Source organism: Fulmarus glacialis, unplaced genomic scaffold (genome assembly GCF_000690835.1).
Source record: "Fulmarus glacialis isolate BGI_N327 unplaced genomic scaffold, ASM69083v1 scaffold17463, whole genome shotgun sequence".
Taxonomy (NCBI): Eukaryota; Metazoa; Chordata; class Aves; order Procellariiformes; family Procellariidae; genus Fulmarus; species Fulmarus glacialis.
The window spans coordinates 41,687-60,480 of record NW_009201210.1 but is presented as its reverse complement, the minus strand read 5'-3'; the positions used below and the strand labels follow the sequence as shown (position 1 = coordinate 60,480).

General features: G+C 35.8%; 1 protein-coding gene across 1 annotated transcript; it reads left to right on the top strand.

Moving 5' to 3' along the window:
• Window positions 1–462: 462 nt before the first annotated feature.
• STK17A (serine/threonine kinase 17a) lies at window positions 463–17,509 on the top strand (the record flags this gene model as incomplete). The annotated part of the gene is made up of 6 exons (XM_009573869.1): window positions 463–675; window positions 7,829–7,973; window positions 14,650–14,776; window positions 15,517–15,565; window positions 15,681–15,860; window positions 16,691–17,509. Coding segments are annotated over 6 exons (1,048 nt in total), but the record flags the coding sequence as incomplete, so codon positions are not given.
• Window positions 17,510–18,794: the final 1,285 nt, after the last annotated feature.

Here is an 18,794-nt window from a genome sequence, read left to right as displayed (position 1 = left end):
TGGTTGCTGCTGCCTTGAATATGGTGGGATACTTTAGAAAACAATAGCTGGGCAATTACTTAGGTTATTGTAATGTAGTCACAGAAAGCATAAATTGCCTGTTTGTACACTTTGGTTTCTGCCAGCTTTTTTAACGAAAAGTTTGAGGACACCTTAATCTTGCAAACTAGCACAGCTTGTTTATTCTGTATTTTTGAAATCCATGTTTCTTGAATTGACAGGGTTTTTTTTTTAAGTCCTTATTTTTAATGGAGGTTAAATTACATTCTGGCTTGTGATGTTCGTAGCTTAAGTGTAGGGATTATCACTCAGCAAGGCATCTTTCTAAATTTAGAGCATATTTTAAATGTATTCATTAATGGTGATTTTGTTCAAGTTTCCTGTAATGTTAATTTATAAGGGCCATACTAATGTTGTCACTAAGGGACTTAATTTTAATTTAAAATTCTTCTTTTATTTCAGAGGAAAATTTGCAGTGGTGAAGAAGTGTATCCAGAAAGACACTGAAAGAGAGTTTGCAGCAAAATTCATGAGAAAAAGAAGAAAGGGCCAAGACTGTCGGATGGAAATAATCCACGAAATTGCAGTCCTTGAGCTGGCACAATGCAACCTTTGGGTCATTAACTTGCATGAAGTTTATGAAACTGCAACAGAGATGATTTTAGTCCTGGAATAGTAAGTACTAGTAATAATTCCTGAATAAGCTTCTGCAGTATTTGTTTAAAACTAATAATGTAAAAATACTGGGTGTCAATATGAATAACGTGAAAAGATTTTATTGCTTGCCTGTTACACTTTATTGAGTTCAAAAAGAATTGCTAAGAAAATCAGTATTACAAGAAGTTATGTGCAGTCTTGTAACAACTGCAGATTATAATGAATTTTTCCAATTATGTAGTGTCTTTCAAAGCTGAACTATAATTTATGTAGTTTAAAAAATCTTTAGTGAAATATAAACTGTGTACACTCCCTACTTGTAAAAGAAGAAGAGGAAAGAAGCAATGAGTATCTGTTCAAAACCTGAAGTTTATTTCCTTGACAGTGACAAAGATGGGGTGAAAGCTGTTTGGTTTTTTTTAACTAGTTACGAGAAAGGTATTGAAAGCAATGTCATTGTTAAAAAGAAACTATCAAAACCCCCTATGATCTACAATGAAAAGCTCTCTAAATCATTATCTTTTTGGGGAGGAAAAAGAGTAGGAGGATTCAGACCTAGAATAGTTTATTTCAAATGACATTTAACTTGTGACTCTACATTTGTCTGTGTGTTTTTCCCCGCCTTGAGTTGGTCCAGATGGGAGTTTCTGCAGCTGTTGTGACTGTTCATTTAATACTCCAGTGGCTTAGATACTAGGTTCCAAGAGGCAGCCAAATGTTTGTTGCTATTGAACTCTGTTAAGATCCTGTTCAAGCTCTATGGATTTTAAATAGTTAGGAGAGGAACAGTAAGGCTTGGTAGTTCAGAAGTGACTTAACCTGTCTGCTAAGATAAATCTAGTTAGTACAGTTCTTTCTTCCATTGATAAAAAAAATGAATGGTGAGAAATCTTGTGTCCCAATCTGGTCTTGTTTAGAAGTCAAAAGAAACCATATCTCTAAAGTTCAGTGAAATGGAATGAGACTGTGTCTGCTAAGGAAAACTTCCTTCTAGAATACATTTTTTCAACTTCATTGTGCCCTTATGGAATTCATGATTTATGAAATATTCAAGTATCTGTTTAATGCAAAGGTGTGACAGAGCTTCTAGAGTTTTAACTGCTGTTACTGAAGACTCATAAATACATGCTTTAAACACTAGCAGCACAGATCTAACTAGAATACAGTTTAAATTTCTAGATCCTGTAGGGATATAACATGAGAGATAGAATCCAAAGCTTGATATGAGCAGTGGGGTTTGTGATAATTTTAATGCAAGATTGCTAGTTTTCTTTTAGAACTCAATTCTCTTACAGTTGCAAAACATTTTTAATCCAAAGTATTAACTAGGTTGTTCAGTAGTCACCAGGTTGTTCAGTAATTAGCGACATTATTGTTTTTATATGCATCAAACAGTCATACCTTGTTTCAGATAAATAGCTGTGTGTTAGAGTTGTAAATTACAAAAACAGTCTTTCCCTGACTTCAGCAGTCTGGATGCTTCTTCAATGTCAGCATGTTCCAGAGACGTGTTGCAACAAAACAGGTATGAATGTTAGTAAATTTCTGACATTCTGTATGCAGAGGATTAAAGAACATATCTAGACTGCAAGCTTCTCTAGGGCATTTCAGTTTCTATTAAGCTTGATGGTCTGTGTGGCAGATCTTTATCATGGGAAGGAGAAAAAATAATAGTTAATTGTTGGCCACTAACTTTATCTTCTAAGGTTTTCAAGTTTATTGTCTTGATGTTAAATCTGTTGTAAGGCAGGGGGGACAACTAGTGCTTTGCCTTCATGAAGAGAAGTACTAATGTTACACGGAGGGTTGTCTTTCAAGCAGTATCAATTTTTGACAGAAAACAAACTTAAAATTGGCCTCTAACTGTTAATACTAAGTTCTGAGCAATGGGAAGCATTGAGGCATTACAGTGTTGGCTTCAGCTGTAGGATAGCAAATTGGTGGCTTTCTGCATCCACCCTGATGACAGTCTCTGACTTCTGCTTGTCAGCACAAGACCTCAAACAAAGGGTTTAAGTAAGAGTTGAAGGGGTAAATAAGTCTGAGGGGGTAGTATGTAAAGCCTAAAATTAATCTGTGGGTCAGTTCTGTTGCTATATATCAGTGAAAATGGAATGAATAAAAAAGAAAACTGGACTTTTGCTGGAAAAGGTAGAGATACAGTCTGGAAAACCTGACATATCAGATATCAAATTTGCTTCTTTTCTTTTATAACTTTTGGGCTTAATATTTGTATGCAACCAACCTGGCTTTTTCCAATTTCTTTTGAAAGGGCGAGCAATAGAGCATCTGATGCTTAAGAACTGGCATTTTTATAAGTGTTCATCACCATATGTTTACATATCTATGGAGGGGATAGATATTAGTGGGTCATTAGTGGGTCGAATACTAAAGAAACCTTTATGTGTAACTTCAAAATCTAAGCTGTTAAGTATTTTTCTGTGAAGAGCTTCTGAACTGAGTAATTACCTGCCAGGGTCTTGTGTAGATATAGTAGACTTTTGCTATGCTTACTTTAAAAAAGAAAAAAGTTGTCTTTATCAACTTGAAGACATGGTTGGGGTTTATTTGATTTGCTGGATGAAGTGCTCTTTTCACCCGTAGTTGTTTGGATCTGGATAATGTTGCTACTTGTATTGTCTTGGACATTACTTATTGTCCTACTTACTGGAGGTGTGACTGGTTGAAGTAGGAGTCTGCTGGCAGGAAACGATTCATTTGGCATGGGATTCAAAATGTAGAACTTGAAGCAAAACCACTGTAATCAGAAGTAGCTGCTCCAATGTTTGCATCTTGTCTTAGATCAATTAAAAAAGTTGACTGGAGCTCTTCAGAAAGTTTTAGGGGAAAACTTCTCAAATGGTGTTAGTTACCTTCTGTTTGCATTTCATTCAGTTCTTGGGCTGCCTGATTGGAAAGGTTAAGGCAAAAAAAAAAAGATGCATTTGTCTGAGAACCAAGAACTTAAAAGAACAGTATCTACAACTTAAGGCATTTGGATGCTTCTCTTCCCATATGTCCTCTCATCAGATACGGATTTACAGTTTTCTCAGCCTTTGGGGACATTGGTATGTTATGGTAGCCTTACACTGGAAAAATTCTCAGTAAATTAACTTGCTTGCTTACTAACTGATGGTATGCTTAGCCAAGGAAAGGGGGGTATGACTGTCAGCAAGTAGTGAACGTGAACCTTTGCTGATAGTGTTATAACCACCTTGGTGTGGTGATCTGGTAATGTAAGCTCTGTGTACAGATGAGTTTCCATTTATCTTCCAAAGATAACCCTTTCAAGAAAGGCTTTTGACAGAGCATAAGATTCAGGAAGTAGATTTTTGGTCCTTGCAGACAGTATATGGTCTCACTCAGCATTTGAAATTAAGTGTATTTTAGGAACTTGTTATCTACATATCTGTACTCTGAGGATTTGTACTGCTGAGTCTTTCAGAAGACTGTCTTAATGTCTGATCCATTAAAGCTGGGGGAATGTTTAATTTTTTCAGATGCACTGAAATAGATTTGTTCAATCTTTTTCTAATGATTCTAAATGACTGTGGTAGTGTATTGTAAGTGCACTTGAAAGAAGTAGGATGTTGAATTCCGTACAGTGCATTGTTAAGGTATGTTTGAAGGAAGATAAGCAGTCTCCATTGAATTTAAAGTCAACATAATTGTAACCAAGATTAATGCTCCAGGCTTCCAACTGACTTTGAGGTCATTTATGCTGATAAGCAGTAATAAAATGTTAGCATGCTTTTCACTGATGAAGAGCAGTTGGATTTCACTTGAAACTATAGGGAAGTTAATAGCACAACAGTACTTTCATAAAGAAAATTCAAAAAGCTTAAGAATTCTGGTTGCCTTAAAGTTCGGAAAGAATTTGTATGTCTCATGTTTTTTCGTACACCTAGCTAAGGGAGTGTGTACTAGAGAAATAATGCATTCTAAGTAACACTGGATTTCAAAATGTTGTGCTCTTAAAGATTTCCTTATCCATTTTTTTCAGATTAAGATGGCTTGTTTTCCTAAAAACTTTCTTGTCCTAAGGACAATTCTTTGCTTTTATCCCCTAGGAATATTTTCTATGGAGGTGGGTGGGGGTGCCTCGTGGTTTGCAAAGTTGTTACTTCATAATGACCGTTAGAAAAGCTACAGCTTAATGGAAGATGTGTTCTTAGAGGAAAAATGGGTAAATGTTATAAACAGCGGAGAACTCCAGGTCCGCATGGATGCAGAAATCATAGCAATGACATGCCCATAATACTTTCCTACCAGGTATTTTAATCCCTTCTGTGTTTTGATTAATTTTTTTCCCTGAGCTCTAGCCAGGGAATACAAAATAACCGAGTTGAAAGCATTGTTAAGGAGCTTGGCAAAATTTGGCATAGATGTGCGGCAGAATCATTTTGGAGTTCATTTTGACATTGTACTTCCAACCACTTGTGACTGGGTTGGCTTACAGCTAGCTGACTGTTTTGCTTAAGGGAATCAATTAAGCTTACTCCCCAGCAACAATACATGAAACAGTCTTGCAGTAACAAATTTCCCCATGTTCTTGTAAAGGATTGCTGGTTACTTGTTTGAATGTGGTAGTTTTTGGATAGAATGAATTGTCTGGAAGAAGTTGTTCTATCTGCATCCTAAATAGCAAAGTTGATAAAGAAATGAAACATTGCATGTGAAACCACTTTTCCATGTGAAACTTTTTTGTAAAACCAAGCATATTTGTCTATGGTAGCTGAGAATGGCTATGTTTCCTAAGTCATGAAGTGGGTGTGTATGTGTAAGGGCTGTATTTGCTTGTCTTGCTCTTAAAAATACTGATGAACCTAGGCATCTTCAGAAGTATTGGGAGGTACTTAAATACCTTTTTTAAAAAAAGCTTTCTGAATTTTTCTGAATCGAGGGTTTTCTCCTTTCATATGGTAGTGCTGTCTCTTGATTTCAGTGATGGGACATTGTGTGCTTCAACTTTTATTGCCTTGACTTTTAACACATTAATTCAAAGTTCTTTAAGTGTAATATTAAAATTCTAGGTAGCTTAAATTTTAGTTTGGTGGCTACTTCAATGTTATTTTGCTTATTCGTGTGACTTAATTGTAACAGATGTCTACCAAATAGAGATATAGCAAACAGGGCTTTATAAGGCCCCGCCTGAAGTGTGATCCCTGGTTGACAACAGCGGTTCTAGGGTATAAATCCCACTTCACATAGAATTAAATAGCAGAAGTACTGTTTTGCGTATTTTAAGTGGCAGAGCTATACCAGCAAAATCCCAGGGCTGTTGCTGTAAAACACACCGTGTTAGTAATTTTGGTAGTAGATCTTATCACTGCATGTGCATTATAATTTACTGCTACAAGGTATTAAATCATTCTTCCAAGTAACATATTATGGCATTCTCAAAGTAGACAGTTTAATTTATTGATTACAGTAGATGTTTTTCTATCCCTATCTTGAAGATACAATTGATGTTGCTTTTTAAAAGAATTTGTTTTAAAATATTAGAATATACTATCTAATGTCAATTTTTAAAATGTCATTAATATCCGAATCCTGTTCTAAGCTGAAATATTACTAACTTTTTCCTTAAATTAAATAAAAATGTGCTGAAGAAAGATGTGATAGTGTCAGGCATATGCAATTTTTCTAGAGGAATTAAAGTATTAATACTCCTTTGACGAAAAATCATTTTATTCTTGAGTTCTATCATCTTTGATACAGGATGAAGAAAAATAATTATTTAATGGACTTTTCTTTTTTAAAAGAAAAATCTTAGTTTAATAAATCAAATTGTACTCTGTACCAGTATGCCAGCATATAGAACAGAAATATAAAACTCTTCAGAAAAAGTTAAGACGTAACTCTCTTTTAAATTATTTTTGCTTCTAAGACAATCCACAGGGAGAATTTTAAATAACAGTAATGAGAATATCTGGGAAGGCAAAAAGTTTTTGTAAACCATGAGGCATTTTCAGGTACTAGGACTGTAGCAGCAAAGTTAGTATTGACAAAATGAAAACTTGAATGTTCTTTTTCTGGGGGTTCATAATCCAAATGCACCATTTCTGTAGAACTCTTATTTGCTGTTACATCCTTGTTCAATATGCCTCTCTGTCTTCTGGATTGCCTAGGTAATATGATTTATTAGAAAAGAGTAAGCAAAGGCAGAATAGATGGCTATGCATCAATAAAGATTAATGCTTGTGCGAAGTCAGATTTGGCATGTCAGTTTGGGGTAACTGGAGAAGATACTGTACCATCTTTCACTAAGGGATGATTATGGAATTTCATGCAGAACAAAGTGTGTATGTGTTGATTTCATTTATACGTTGCTAAGTAGTAATTCAATAATCCATATGTGAAATGGTTCCATTCTAATGTTCTTATGCCCATTCTTTTTTAAGGTAGAGCCTCTGCTCTGTTTATTTTACTTATGATGCTACATGGTTATGTTATAAAACAATTTTAGTTCTCTAGAGTCGTTGATACAGATGGTGCTGCAAGTGGCTTCAGAGTACTTCAAAAACATTCACTCATCTGTAGCTGTTTTTATATTTTTGTTACTTTTCTATTTATTTAAACATATACAAACAAAAGATAAGGAAGCAAGCCGAGAGCTAAAATTTTCAAAGGTATTTTTAGATGAAAGCCATTTAGAAACTTAATGCACTTCTGTATACCAGAGACTTCACAACCAGTTCAATTATAAACTTTACATTTAGTCTTTTGAGTATGTGCAAAGTGTTTTCAGGAGGATTGTGGGTGGGGCTGTTTTGCTTTGTGTTTACAAAGGCTTACCTTGGCCAAATTTCCATGTAGTTTCATAGGAATGGCAAAAGGCACATCTTTTATGTAAACACTGTCGTCAAATAAATGCGGCATTCATCTTAAAGCATAGTCAGTAGCGTTTCCAAAATAGTCCCAAAAGTTTCTGTAGTATTCATATTCTCTAACCTAAATGACTAAGATCTTTGCTTCTCTCCAAAGCTGCCATAATGCAGAGAAGTCTTCCTAGGCTATAAAACCTTGCCAAATGTTTAATAACTGAAAATATCACTATTGGATGCTACTGCCTGCTGATCTTGCTTACGCTGAATAAAATAGTGCGAGTAGAACAAAATGGGTGCTGTAACTTAGTCTTTGGAATAATAAAATTCGTATTGTTCCATAGTGCTGCTGGAGGTGAAATCTTTGACCAGTGTGTGGCTGAAAGAGAGGAAGCCTTCAAAGAAAAAGATGTTAAACGACTTATGAAGCAGATCTTAGAAGGAGTTTCATTCTTGCACAGAAACAATGTGGTTCATCTTGACTTAAAGGTAAGATTGTTGCTGTATTCTCATTAATTTCTTATCTGCTGACATTCTTATTGGTCATGTCATACTAATGCTAATTTGTAATTAACGCAATTTTTATCGAGTTATTCCTCGAACGATAAAGTTCAACCTTTGAGATGCAGTAGGTACCAGGACTGCAATCCTTTTGGGAAGTTTCTATGATTATGTCAAATATAAACTTCATTTGATTAAGTGAAATGTAATGTAATCAAAAGTGGATTTGCGTTGCACCTTAAATTGCAAATGAGTACTTTGAGTAAGACCTGGCTCATTTTTAAAGTGCCATAAAAATGTCTGGGTATTATATGGCCATCGAAAAATAGGTTAGTTTTTGTACCGACTTGAGTTTTCATGAAGCAGAAGGATGGCAGAGACACTGGTAGTATAAAGTGTAATGTTTCAGAATGAAGTGTTCATACAGGACTGGTAAACAGTATATTAATCTGTTAAATATATTTATAACACTTCAGTATTTTTTTTTTAAATTACTGTAAAACTTAATTTAAATGATTGTCACCTACTGCCAAACAGTTGGCCACTACCCTACTGGTATATCAATTATCATGATTTACTGGAGTAAATATTTTTTTCTTACTGAAAAATAGTTTTGACCCAAATCAAGAGAAGAGTACAGTTGCCATCATATGAAACCCAGAGAATTGCCTATGGTTAAGAAAAGAGTTATAGCAGGGATCCAGAAAACTATCATCTCCCATTGGCAGCAAGCTGCAATTGATTTTCTTTAGCTTCCATCCATACACTCATATGGAAGATGCAATTTTATCTCATTTTGAGGTTGAACTACTTTATTATTACTAAGCAAGGCAGTATAAAAAGTATCTTGCAGTAAAACTTTCGAATTTTTTTACATGTCCAATTTCCATATTTATTAAGTATATAGTAAGCAGCTACATGTTTCTTCTGTTCTGTTGCTGAGATCCTTACTCATACTTAATTGCATTTTGGCAGTAGTACAAAGCTACCAGTAGATTCCAGTATCAAGCTATACATACTTAATATATTAACCTAGCACATCATGCACCATTCATCAGCTAAAGCAGATGATGAGTAATATTTGCACACAAATATCTCACCTGCCTGGTTTTCCAACCATTTATTCAAATTATCTGTGGAATCCTTTAAAACTTTCTGCAGCCCATTGATTTAGTCATACACATAGAATATTAATAATTGTACTAAAATAATTAATGGAAAATTTTTAGCAAATGATGTGAGAATAAGTGTTCAGAAGGACTAAAAATGAGCACTTAGAATTCCTTAAAGTTCCAGTACTTTTATACAAGATACTCAGTGTCTCTACTATGGTTGGCCATTGAATTTCCTTGAAGCAAAGTGTGTAAAATTAAAACATGTCTTTTGTGGACAGTATATATTCATACATGTTTGTAGTTAAAGCTGTGGTGTTCCTTAGCACTATCAGCTGAGTATCTGTTATCAGAAATGTGCTGTGCTTTATTTGACTACAGTACTTAATCGCAAAAGTAGACTGGGGTATTGATTACAGCTTGTGGACAGGTAGCTTTTTCAAAGTTCTGAAAAAGCTTACTTAAAAACTTTCCAACTGATCAGAAAACTTATGTTACAAAATTGAGCATATCCAGTTCTCATTGAAAGATCCACCATTGCTTTGCTAGTTTATAAAAGTTTATTAGCAGAGCAGATTGTCTAGTGTTTGGTTTAATATATTTATACATTACTGCAGTGTGCAATGTAACTTTTTGAAAAGTGGATCTTAATAGGAGTCCTAATTGCAGTGTGATTACTTTTGTGATATATAAGACTATCAGTCTTTTGCAATATAAGGTTTAGGGAAGTCTTCAGAATATTAGCAAATAAAGATGACGGAAACTGTAGGATTAAAAACCATGACTTGCAAAGATTGACCCACATGCCTTGCAAGACTTAAAAAAAAAAAAAGCCCATATTTCAAGGAACTCAAAAATTCAAGTTGGGTGCTGGTTTTGGCTGTGTGTTTATTAACCCACTGGCCTCAAACCATCTTCTGTTGCATAGCATGGCTCGTACTGCTTTACCTAGTGGCTTACAGCAGCATGCAATTCACTAAATACCTGGTTTTGTGGGGTGACATTTGGAAGACTTGTGCTGTTAAGCAAGGTGTTTGCCAATATCAAAAAGTTTACAAATTCTTGCTAAAATGTTTTCCTTGTGCTATTAGTTTCATCTTTGGGTCTCTAAAAGTTTCCCTTTCATTTGTCTGGTACAAGACAATTTCCATATGTTACACCTTCAAAAAAAGTCAGGCTCTATGCCCCAAAGAATTTAAGTCAAAATGGTTGTCAGTATGTGATTGTAAGATGCTTGTTGTAGTTTTATATTATAGATCTAATCAACCAGATCTATGACACTGACAGCTAGCTTGCTTTAGCTTCTGTCTGCCTCCTTAACAGATGTAAGATTTTTCCTATGAGACTAAACGCTGCAGAAAAAAATGGGGTATTTTGATGTGGCTTAGCAAGGTTGCCGCCTGATCATTTCTTTCCAAAAGCATGATTCTCCTGAAAGATGGTTGAAATACGGCTTGTTTTTAATAGCAAAATAGAATCATGTAATCCAGTTTTGACTTGGAGAAAGAGCAAATATAATGCTACTGAGTGCAAATTAAGTATCATTTGACAGTATTGTGTTGATGCTATTTAATTTGCAGGGTGTGCATAGATTGTAGTCGGGAATGTTTCATCTCCTCTTAATAGTGCATAAAAGCTGCAGAGTAAGGGAAGACTCCTCTGTGTTTTCATTTGCTGTTTGACTTGGTCTTGAATTGGTGTTTGGTAAAAGCTTAAAGTAGTTGGAAAGGGAAGAGAATTTAAAAAGGTGTGGGGGTTGAGGAAGGACTAGCTGCCTCTTGTCTACAGCGGAGATAAGTAAAGAGCCTTACATAGCCCCGGGGTCTGGGAGAAGGACTGCTCCAAGCAGCACTCTCCTATAGTATGTATTACTCTGGTTATCCAACAGACAACTTTTCCCTTCCTTCTTCTGTATTGCTTTCAAGATGTTGTGTTCCGTCAGCACAGCTAGCAACATCATTATTTGAAATTGGTTTGGGTGTCATTTTACACCAATATTCAGAAAGCAAACTAATGCAATTACAAAAGAAGTGTCCTGTTACAAGAACATTACAGATTAATTTTCTCAACTGAGTTTTCCAGGTGGATTAAGGTGGAATGTTTATTACACAGAAGTGTAGTATTAATAGAAGTGTAGTATTCCTTGTCTAAAGGAACACCCAGGAAACTAAGAAAAGAGTTAAAAATTAAAATATCAATTTTTCAAGGTAAAAGAGGAGTTTAATCTGGAGTTCAAACCTTTATAGCAGTTAAAGCAAAGCTGTTTGTTAACAGGCAAGTATAGAGTATCCAGGTTCTACAGAACCTATTTTGATTATGGCCTTACTTCTTAATTTATGGGACTTGAATTGTTTATTTTGGGAAATTAAGTGTGATGCCAGTCAAACATGTCTACTCTTTTAGTGACTGTTGCATTTTTTCCACTTGTACACATTGACCAAAAAAACCTAACCCCCAAGCAAATTCTGCTCTTACATTTCAATTGCTTAAAGATATGGGAATCCTTTAATTTTTTTTAGAGCGGACTGATCAGCCTACTCTAGTATCTTTACACACAATGTACCTGGGGTATCCCAGCTAGTCTGTTTTTCCTGTTTCTGCCCATTACTCTTTGGATAATTTCTGTCTTTTCTTCTAGGGATCTGATTTTTTTTTTTAACAGTATCATAAAATTAGATACCTAACTTCATTAATGTTGCAGGTTAAGGTGAGGCATTGATTAGTTTAAAAACATGACCTTTATTATGTGTCCTTAGTGATACTCTTAAAGAAACCGACTAAAGATACAAGAAATATTAGGGCCAGAGGCTCATAGAAACTTCTGGAATAACAGCAAATCTGCAATGTACGGATTTTGCCATTATATAGTCAGTTTACAAGATTCCAAAACCTGCTGGGGAGGTAGGGTTGAAGGATATACTATTTTACCAAGTACACTTATTACACACAATTTGTGCAACTTGCAGAATAAGTTTCTAGGTGAGACCAGATCTTTGTATATATTGCCTTAGTTTGGCCTTTGCACTGATGTCCATAGCATCAAGAAAGCTATGCTCTTTCATGTGACAGTGGTTTAGTCCAATTTAAGTGAAAAATTAATGTTTGCAATGACAAATGATGCTTTTCACTGCTATTACTGGAACATGATGATACAGGTATAACCAACATCTCAAATTCTAAAGCCCAAGTTTCTCATTGCTGACAGTATGCTTGGAAAAAGACAACTTCTACTTGTCTTGTTTTTGTAATCTTTCCAAAAGTACCCGTTTCTGGGCTAGACTCGTGTGGTCACATCATGTGGTTTCTGTGCACATGCCAATCTTGTAGTAAAGTACATACATTCAGATTGTCCATTTAGTCAGGGATTTTTTCTTATGTTTTTATTCAGCGCACAACATAAGAGGATCTAAATTGGAACCCTGAAGCCTTACTGCAGTAGAGGGGGAGGTTTTTAAATGTTGCTGTTTGACAGTTTTCATTAGCCATTTCATTACTGCTTGATGGTAAGAGTGAAAGGCCCTTTTTAGAGTGGCTACCAGGAGAGCCTCTGGCCTGCATCTATCTTGCCTTTGTGGGCTAATCAGCATTAGGCAAGCCTAGATGTGTTATAGCAGTGGAAAAACAAAAGAGAAACAGCTTTACAGATGCAGGAAAATGATCGTCCTTTTCTTAAAGCTTTAGAGAAATTGTGTCGAGCTGAAAACTATGGTAAGTTCAAAGCTACAGCTTCTTTAAGGTTTCATGCTGGTGTTTAGACTGTCACTTCATTTGAACCCCATCATAATTCCTTAAAAGAAGGAAATGACGACTGATATTTCAATATGAATTGACTTAGGGTTATGACTCAATTCATACTGTAGGCAGTTTTTTTCTGCATAGGTGTGTTTTGAGTAGTAAGATTGTTTTCAAAAAGGACAATAAACTTCATCTGGCAACTACATTATCTACTAAAGTATTGTAATACAGAGCTTAAGGGTTTCATGAAATGTTTCCATTAAAAACTTTTCTTCATTTAAATATAGAGAACAAATGCTTTTCTCCTGCTTTCTATTTGCCTCTTCAGAAAGTAACTAAATTTCCCACTGGGAAGAACATCTGAGAGGCTAATTAGTGAGGCATGGTCAGCTTTTTTGGATGTTTGCTTTTCTAATACAAATACAGAATAACAAATGTGAACTATAAAGCACATGGTAATGCGCAGCTCCGAAAGCCTTTGTATGGCCACCAGATCCCAGTTTGTAAGCAAAAAAAAAAACCTGTTCTTAATGCATAGATTTACAAACAGAAAATAGATTGACAACATCATGGAGCTAGTTTGAAATACCATAGTTTAACTTTGCAGGAATGAAAGAACTTGACTATATTTAGGTCTTGCAGCAAGGAGAACTGGCCCAAGGTTTCTAAAATGTTCTTGCACAGTTTTATTTCTGTGTTCAAAAGTGAGGCTGTTCATGTGAAAGCATGCCTTCATGATTGACTAGGGGATGAAGAGAGAACGGCTTGGTGATTAGGGAAAAAGTATAAATGTTGGTGTTAATCCAGTTGGATTATCAGTCAGTGGTTGCTTTGGTGTTCTTGCTCTTTGCCCTCCTCCCATTTCAGCCACCCCAATGCATGATGATCCAGGTTCTCAATAAATAAAGGCTTCATCATTTTCATGGAACTTGGGTTCACCAGAGGCTTGAATGTAGTGTCAACTCAGTGTTACCATTCAGAGAAATTAATGATAGAACCCAATGTGACCATTGGCCTGAGGGCAGGGAGGGTACACCTTTTTTTTGGCAAGGCTATGCTTCAGTTGCAAAAACTTTCGAAGTCCTGTTGTCTGAAGTTAGTTTTCAGATTTTTTTTTTTTAAACTGAGCTAGCATTTAAAATAGACGGTAAGGAACTTCTTAATGACCACAAAGTTGCTTTGAAGGATGACAGCCAAGATCTAGTGACGTCAGAGCAAACAAGTTTATCCAAAGGTGATGCTCTTAAAAACCTGTTTTTCAGGCTGCTGGATTTTTTTAAACTGTTCTTCAGTTAGTATGCTGTAATACAATTGTTTGTACTTTGAACAAGATCGAGGTCAGTTGCAACAGACTTTCTTTAAACAAGTGTAGTCAAAATAGTTTTATGTATTCAGTTTTTTTAAAATGATTGGGTGTTTTTGGACACTCTTCAACAGGAGGAATTTACACCATCTGTTGGAAGGAAGGGGAGTTAAAAAGGTGATATGAAAGACTAAAGGTACAAATGTTGAGGTATTTATATGCTATTGTTAAGTGATAGCTACTGGCATGTCTTTTGTGTGTGGTTTAAGCTAATAAAGGTAGATGTTTGATTCTCAGTTATAAACACAAAATCCTGCTACTCTTTTTAGTCTACATGTCTCTTCAAGTTCACCTTGGGGGTGGGGGGGGTGGAACCAAACAAATAAATGGTCCTGGGTATCGTACTTGTTATGGAATGCATTATTGCTACTCATGATCTAAAATAATTGTGCAATATTATGGTGTCATAGACATTAGATTTGGGTGATCCTGAAAGTCTCCTTTTGTTTTTCAGCCACAAAATATTTTACTAACCAGTAAGTCCCCTCTGGGAGATATTAAGATAGTAGATTTTGGCCTTTCCAGAATAATGAAGAGCAGTGAGGAACTAAGAGAAATTATGGGAACTCCAGAATATGTAGGTAAGTTGTTACTATACAACTGAGGAGGGGACTACCCAGGCTTTGGGGGAGTGAAAAGAGAAACTACCTTAATTTGGTGAATGCCAGCCTGGTTGTGTAGTTATTGTGTTGAAAGATCAGGTTATTACTCGGACATGGTACACTGCTGTAAAAGCTAGAACTCGTAAGCTTTGCCAGTCTAATGAGTGATAACTGTGTGCTTGTGTTGAAGATGAGTACACACTTTAGATGATTCTTACCAGCAGTGATAACAAGTATTACTTGGATTAAAAGTTCAGAATTACATATTCAGTCTCTGAATATAATATTGTAGCTTGTGGAGGTTTGTAACCATTTCATTTTTTTAAAAGCAAATCATTCCAGGCCTTGAAAATGTACGTGAAAATATCTTTAAGTTGCATAGTATATCTTTATGGATATGGGTTTCAGTGCTGCAATATGGAATGTTGGATATTTCTCATTTTTCCATAAGAAATTTGTATACAGCTTCCTTAATTGGGAAGGAGACTGGCTGGCTTCTGAAGATGACAAGAAAAGGAAAACAATTTTTTTTACTTAAAACCGATGAATGATAGTAATCACTTAAATAACTTGAATAGAAATATCCCTATTTCAAAAGACTGTCATGCTTCAAATGGCTTATATTAGATTTTACCACGTGCCTGTTATTGCACTATATAACTACAATATAATGTCTGCGTATGACAGAAAAATAGAACTTGTTTTTTTTCTTTGAATAGCTCCTGAAATTCTGAGTTATGATCCAATCAGTACAGCAACCGACATGTGGTAAGTTGAACAAATTAATGGTCATCATAACTTACTTAACCGAAAAGGTTTTTTTAAAAACAAAACAAAACAAAAACCCTAAAAAACTGCTTTTCTGTTTTTACTTTTAATTTAGGAGCATTGGAGTACTGGCATATGTTATGCTAACAGGGATATCGCCTTTCTTAGGGGATGATAAACAAGAAACATTCTTAAATATATCTCAAATGAACATAAGTTATTCTGGAGAAGACTTTGACCTCATATCAGAGTCTGCTGTGGATTTCATCAAAACTCTGCTGGTTAAGAAACCCGAGTAAGTAAAATACACAATTGTATATGCTAATATGTCTGACTGGATTAATTTTAAATGTAGCAAGTGCTGGCATTTTCATTTTTAAACTAAAAGGGAACTTTTATTATTCATATTTCATTGTGCTGTTACTTTTTATATATATGAAAAGAGAAGTCCTCCATTTCCCTCCGAACTTGCATATTCTGAATGTGTCCAAGTGTTAGTAATTAAAACTCAAATTCATTTCAGAAAACTGTATATGAATTGTAGCATGTGGTACAGTATACTAACTTTCTTTACAGGTATCTTGCTGATGTCTTTTAAATGAACTGTGCTTTGAGCTTTTTATTCTTGATGAGTTGGTAGAGTACCTTACTCTTTTCTTGTTCATTAGTATGCTTTTCTCAATGGGTAGCAAATTGGAAATTCCGGGTGTCAAAATAGAAGAGGTGTTTTCTGTGGAATTTCACCAGCTCTTCATGGGGCTTATCAACTATTGAAATTGCCTGCTGCCTGTCTAGGGGAATACTTTAAGAATGTAAGGATTGGATAATTTTCCTATTAAAAAAAACCTGTATAAATTTTGGAAGATGGTTGGCAACATGGGAGCGTAAACTCTGATATTTAAGGACCTATGAACTCCTTTATTTTAAACGTTAGCTGTTCATCTCCTTGGGCTGCTGTTGGTCTTCTTTGGTAAGAGGTAGCTGCTATCAGCACTTTCTTTTTTTTAAGTTCTATCAGTCTGTCTTTAATACAGTCGTATCCTTGGAATAATTTGTATGGATCTCTTCTGCAAGGCACTGAATTTCAAATTCATTTGGACATTTAACACTTTCCTTCCTCTGCAGGGACCGGGCAACTGCTGAAGAATGTCTTCAACATCCATGGTTAGAACAAAGCAATAACCCTGCTTGCAGGGCCTGGAATAACAGTACAGGAGGGGAGACCAGTGATGTTGCCCAGCAAGATGCAGATTCTGCCTCTGAAAAATCAGTGGATGCTGAGAAGACTGAAGAGGAAGAATCAATAGTGACAGAAGAACTAATTGTAGTGGCATCATATACACTGGGACAATGTAGGCAGTCAGAAAAAGAAAAAGTAACCGAGCAGAAAGCCATTTCCAAACGATTTAAATTTGAGGAACCATTACTGCAAGAAATACCAGGAGAATTCATTTACTGAACTGTGTGGAGCTTCATAGCTATAAGTGGAAGGCAGTGTTTTCTACTAAACAAAAGTATCCTAGCCAAGTGAATTTCTGATATGCAATAAATGTTCTAGATAAAAGAAAATGTTGATAAATGGCATCCAAGGAAAATGTGCCAAGTTTTTAATTTCATGGAACAGATAAACAAGATTTCAAGTGGCTGACAGGAGTTTAACAAAGATAAAAAGCTTATTTTTGTTTGTAATTTTTATTTCTGTGTTTTTGTTGCTTGATAGCAGAGTTTTTGTTAATTGTTCCAGTGTTCTGGAGAAATTGACATTGGAAGTGTTTCAGTGACAGATGTCAAGATGAGTATTTCAGGATATGTTTTGGCATTTAATGCAAATATATAATGCTGGGTTTTCCTCAAACACCTTTTAGCACTCCTGACTTCAGTGGAACTATCTACTGATCTAAAAATTGTATGAGAGGAGAATTTGATCAACTGTTTTGACATACAGATTTCAAAGTTATACTGTGTATATATTTCTTTGCTTACACTAAGTCAAAGACCCAGACTCATCTGGCGTATAGCCAACAGTGAGCTGCGCTTCTCTAGGAAGAGATGCACGTGTCCCACAGGTAAAGAAATCTGTATCGGGGAACAATTCCAGATCACAGTGGTGATACTTTGTTATTTGGGAGCGTAGTAAAACCCTGCTCCAGAGGGTCAGTCTTGAGAGCCAGCAGAGATCGTTCCCTTCCCCTCCTGTGTTGGGCGAGATGTGCTAATAGAATCCAGCTCAGTGTGACTGCACAGTGTTCGTGAGTGGAAAAATGGAGGGTCTGTTGTAGCGCTACTGAAGTTATTGAAGTTCTCTCCACTGATTTCACCATGTTAGGTCAGACAGTTTGTCCAACTAATGATAAATCAGCCCTCGATTCCACCTCCCCCAGCACCCACCTGGGGTTTTACTGGGAGCATGAGGTCATTGCTGCCTTCTTTCTGTTCCTCTAACCGCTGCTTTAAGGAAGAAAGAAGCGTCCTTAGGGTAAATTGCATAACCTTGTTCAATATAGCTATTCGATGAGGAAGAAGATACCGCTTCCTCTGAAACAATGAAGCACAACTCATACCTCGTGCTTCCCAATCACTCTCCCTTAGACACTTGGAAAAACAGCATGTGTATGATGGGGCAGAGAGGGGTTAGGGAGCTGTATGGATGGGTCATAGTTCTCAATGGATATGGTCCCTCAGAGGGCAAAGCTGGGACCAGCTGGGCATCAAAATTGACTGGTTTTTGCAATGTACAGGTCTGAGGATCTTGGACTGAGTCCTGGTTTTCTAAGAAATCTTTCATATTGATGCTGTTCCAAAGTTTAATTTTTGTGTAATTGAAGTTTAGTACTATTATATTGCATACTGTTAACTATTCAACTATTTATTTGGTTTCCTTATGCTGTTCCTTTATAATAAACCCTGACAAAAGTTTTCTTGCTTATAAAACAATGAATAGAAACTCTTAAGCTAGTTTTTCCTTTTTTCCATGTTGCTACAGACTTTCCTAATTTCAAATGTACTGAGAAAGTTCTTACTCTTTTTAGTGAACAGGAGTTCAGTGCTCTGTGCTAATATTACAGTTCCTCCTTCATACAAAAGGTAAATGGCTTGTTAATAACCCAAGCAGTACTGGGGTGATTTGATTAGCATTGCTGTAAGGGTGGGAGAAAAAGTGCTAGTAAAAAAGAAAACTGAACAAAAAGCAGTGTGACACTGAGTGGGGCAATGAGCATTTTTCCATAAG